This window comes from Triticum dicoccoides, chromosome 2B (genome assembly GCF_002162155.2).
Source record: "Triticum dicoccoides isolate Atlit2015 ecotype Zavitan chromosome 2B, WEW_v2.0, whole genome shotgun sequence".
NCBI lineage: Eukaryota > Viridiplantae > Streptophyta > Magnoliopsida > Poales > Poaceae > Triticum > Triticum dicoccoides.
This window is the reverse complement of record NC_041383.1, coordinates 71,596,718-71,601,129: the sequence shown is the minus strand read 5'-3', so window position 1 is coordinate 71,601,129 and position 4,412 is coordinate 71,596,718. Positions and strand designations below refer to the sequence as shown.

The following is a 4,412-nucleotide window of genomic DNA, read 5'->3' as shown; positions in this document are numbered from 1 at the left end:
TTTGGTCAATTGTGCATTAAATATGGCCTAATATTTTAGAAAATTGATTTGGTGCAATTTTGCAACAATTATTTTGTAGGTTATTCACAAAAAAACTCATTTTGAGCACTCAAAAAATGGAAAATTGATTTTTCATCCAAAAAATGAAAATTTTTGTAGGCAACATTGTTTGTCATTCCAATATGCACCCTTATGCTCAACATGAGATAATTTGAACGAACTATGCCATTCGAAAATGCACCCTTGTACGAAAAAGACAAGAGAGACAAATAGGAAAATACAACTACATAAGCTTGAAAAAGTATTTGATGTGCTCCACATGTGCTATGATTGTGAATTATAAAATTGATGTGCTCCAAATTTGCAACAAATATTTGCTAGATTCTTGAATATCATTTTGGACACTCGAAAAATGATTCTCTTACAAAAAACTCATATCTTGGAACACTTTTTTCTAATGATATTAACAATATTCAAAGTTTGTTATTTTTACTGAAAAGTAGATCACACTTGGTGACACAATGCGAAGGTTTTTTATTTCTATATTTTTATAAATATTTAGGTCGTCAAATAGCAGACATGATTCAAAATCTTATTTTCAATTGATTACGACCAATTTAAATGGTCTTAACATCATCAAAGGGGATACTCTATTCTGATTGGTCTAAAATCAGCTCACGCGGATCATGCCTTAAGCACCGTCGGATGCGCCCTGATCCAACGGCAGCCCACACCCCCTTGTCGCTCTCACCCCCTCCCGAATCTCGTCCACCCATGAAACCCTATCCCCCTTGTCCCAATCGCCGCCGCCGCCTTCTCCCTCCCAGATCCAATCCAAGTCAGAGCCCTCGGCCTCCATCTCCATTCCTGCGCGCGTCGGCCACCTCCCTCCGGTGGAGCTCCACCCTCTCCCGCGAGGGTGTCTGCTGCCCGCGCACGCACAACCTCCGTCCCCTGTTGCCCACCGCGGCGGCGCCCCTCCCTCCCTCCTCGATCCAAACCGTCTCGCTCCCACCCAAGCCAGCCAACCCTACCGCGCCCGCGCCTGCCAACCACGCGTCCCACGCCCATCCGCCCCCCTCTGTCCACCCCTTTCCCCCTCCCTCCGATCCGCCATGCCTCCCCTCGCCAGCTCCCTCCTCCTCTCCCGCTCCGCCGTGGGGCCCGACCACGCGCGGGCCACCGCCGCCACCGCGGCCGCGATCTCCAGGCCCGCTGCGGCCGCTGCGGAGCTACCCCCTCTGCACCCGCGCCCTCCCCCGCCCCGTCCCCACTCCTCGTCGCCCGCGGCGGCCAGGGCCCGCACGGGGCCTTCACGTCGGGCTTCGCAGGCTGCCTCTTCGGCGGCCGCCGCGCCACCGCCCGCTCCTCGTCCTCCGCCGCCGCCGTCTTCGAGCGCCGATTCGCCTCCGCCGGTATGGACCCCCGCCACCTCGAAACGGATCATCGCGTCGCGTTGTGGTCTCTCGCTGACGGGGCCTCTGTTGTCTGTTCCTTTGTTTCTCAGGGACGAAGAACTCGTATGATGAAGTCCTCACGAGCCTCGCCAAGCCGGGAGGGGGAGCCGACTTCGGCAAGTACTACAGCCTGCCTGCGCTCGCCGATCCGTGGATTGGTGAGTTGTTTCCCAGTCTCCCACCATTTTCGACCGCTATTGTTCCTAGCTCGCGCCGTGTGTTGGGTGAATTGAGAATCTAATCGGGGCCTGGGCGATGTTTTGGTCCCTGTGTTGCTGCTTGTTGTGAGTTGGGGTGGATGAATTGTTAGCTTCTCCAAAGCGATTCGTAATAGGCTCTGATCTACTCCTTGTTGGATAGTCAGTAATGTTGGTGAAATTTGGCTGCTCCACGTGTTCCCATGGGGCGAATTGTCAATTCTGACGGTGGAATTAGTCTCTGGATGCGTTGTTTTCTATTCAGTTTTTTTGTATATCACTGAATTATGTGAATTGCCGAAGATTTAACCATCACTTTGTTTTCCAGATTGGCTACCCTACTCGCCTCCTATCCACTCCCTGGTCCAAGTGCAAGGCGTTGTGAAATTCAGTAGCTTGGCATGGCGTAGGGCTAGGTTTGCCGAGGCTGCGTAGATTCGTTCATGCAAGTGTTGTGAATGTACGAACGATCAATAGCTCTTGATGTATCAAACATTGCATCCTACTGATGTCAACTGGTTGAGCACACCTAAGAGTATTGTGTGCAATTATTTGCATATTGAATAGCATGCTCTATATTGTTTTGTCACATGCACTTTGGTCTATATATGATGGGAGATTTTGTACATGAACAAAAGAAACAAAGGTAAAACTGTATTTATCACTTTGCAAAACCTCAGTACATTTACATGCACACACACACATTTGACTGCTGAGTGTTTGAATTATTGGAATGTGGGGGTTGGTCTGTTTATTCCCATGCTCTTTGCTGGTTTGGGGACTGGTGTGTTATTTGTTGGGCTATTCAACACTGATTTTCGTGGGTTGGAAGAAAAATGGAGCTGATAATTTGTTAGGCTATTCAAAACCTGGAAGGAAGATGAGTACTTTGGTTACTGATAATTTGTAGTCATGCTAACAGAATTTACAACTATTGTTTGATTCAAACCTTTGTTCTTTTTCTTGGTGTTTATAGGTGCCGATGAGTAGAGGCTAGTCGAATCCTCGATGTCCTACATTGCCTGCTATCTTATTCAGTTTTTTTCTTCCCTGTATCTATCAAGCTTAGTCATGTTTACACACAACTTCAGTAAATGGCATTGTATATGTTTTTCTCAGTAAATGCAATAAACACAAGCTATTCGGATTACTTAACTGAATTTGTTATATGCTGCAGTTTTAACTGAATTAGAGCACCTAAACTGTTAACTGAACATGTGCGCAGAATATGTTAACTGAATTTCTGCAGCAAACGTGTTATCTGAAATTCTGTAATGATGTTAACTGATGTGAGTTTGTGCACTTGATGTTTTATACTTGGAAGACAAATGAACTTGTTTTGGTTATACCTCTCCCTGTTAATTATGGGTGATTTCCTTCTTTCAAATTATATATGTTCTGTTTTGAGCTATCTCTCTGCCTGGTAATAAAAGTATGTGCATTGGTTGATATTTGTTGCTATTGTTTCTGTGGTGATGCAGAGTTGTGGTGAAGAAGAGCAAGGCCAAGAAAGACTCCAACAAGCCCAAGCGCCCCCTGAGCGCCGTCTTAGTCCTCATGTGAGCCCCGGATTTGATTTGTTGTTGTGGTTCGATTCACGTTGTTTCTGTGGCGTGGATAATTGGCAAACTAGTAATGCAGCATGCTAGCTAGTGATTTTTTAGACATAATACTAGTGATTTTTCTTTCTTTCTTTCTTTCTGTTCTCTTCTCCATGGCTGGATCAACGCGATGCGTTCCTGACATTTTTTCTCTCCGTCTCTGTGGTTGGGCAGATGGAGAGCGTGCTCAAGGATGATGCCATCCAGGATAAGGGCGAGCGCGCCAGGATGGTAACCACCCCTTCCCATCTGATCTGCTTGTTTTCCTTCTTGGTCTCACTGGGTCGGTTTGTTCGTCCGTTGGTTCGATGGCGCTGCTGCAATTGTGTGCAATTAGTTTATACTGATCTCATTTAGACTGCAAAATCCATAGATTGTTAGTTCGACAAGTACAAGACCAACAACCTGACTGCTGGCTTTGCTTAGTAGGATATGTAGGTAACCGCGGCACACACACACACACACACTGATGATGTACACACACACAAACATTTAACTGCTGCAATTGTATTGCATGATAGTGTCCAAATTCAGGAAGGGAAAGGTGAGGCTGGAACGTACGAGTGGGTAGATCTACTTTGTTGTTTACACTAGTGTTGCCATTGCAATTGTTTGGTTCTGCCCTCAGCAGCAGTACACTAATGCTGGTAGCCTTTGTGTTCACTCTTTTACAGGAGAGCAAGGACAAATTTGAAGTGCAAATCCATGAAGCCAAGTGCAAAGCTGTGATGCATTGTGATACTGTAGAGATTGTGACATTGGAACGGATTTACTGTTATTTGTATTGACTTGCCAGAGATTTGTTTATTCCGCTTGACTGTAATAGATTGTGACATCGGAACAGATTTATTGTTAGTTGAAAAATTATGTTTGTTTTGTTTTGTCTGAAATAGTGATTTAAAAATGTGTGAAATGGAAACCTCACAAGTGGGATCCACTTATCAAAATAATCTGAGCAATGTTGAAATATTTGACGTGTGGGACCAGCTCCAGTATATAATGGGAAAAACTAGAAATCTATGGACTAAAAAGGCCACGACCCAAAATAAAAAGGCTATAATGTTGCAATGAAGGCCATGAGCCAAAAATAAAAAGGCTGCAATGAAGGCTGCAATGAAGGCCATGGGCCAAAAATAAAAAGGCTGCAATGTTGGGCT

At 45.5% G+C, this 4,412-nt stretch overlaps 1 protein-coding gene across 1 annotated transcript; it reads left to right on the top strand.

Annotated features, from left to right (window-relative positions):
* Positions 1-789: 789 nt before the first annotated feature.
* Positions 790-4,145, top strand: LOC119362206 (neural Wiskott-Aldrich syndrome protein-like). Its single transcript, XM_037627405.1, has 5 exons — positions 790-1,415; positions 1,508-1,615; positions 3,136-3,213; positions 3,430-3,486; positions 3,930-4,145. Exons 1-5 carry the CDS (start codon positions 1,116-1,118, stop codon positions 4,041-4,043), a joined length of 657 nt encoding a protein of 218 aa, XP_037483302.1. The 5' UTR covers positions 790-1,115; the 3' UTR covers positions 4,044-4,145.
* The last annotated feature ends 267 nt before the right edge of the window (positions 4,146-4,412 follow it).

Excerpts from the sequence above, each read along its gene's own strand:
- LOC119362206 (XM_037627405.1), top strand. The coding sequence starts at position 1,116 with ATGCCTCCCCTCGCCAGCTCCCTCCTCCTCTCCCGCTCCGCCGTGGGG. Across the intron at positions 1,416-1,507 it reads GCGCCGATTCGCCTCCGCCG|GGACGAAGAACTCGTATGAT; the intron begins GTATGGACCCCC and ends TTTGTTTCTCAG. Across the intron at positions 3,214-3,429 it reads AGCGCCGTCTTAGTCCTCAT|ATGGAGAGCGTGCTCAAGGA; the intron begins GTGAGCCCCGGA and ends GTGGTTGGGCAG.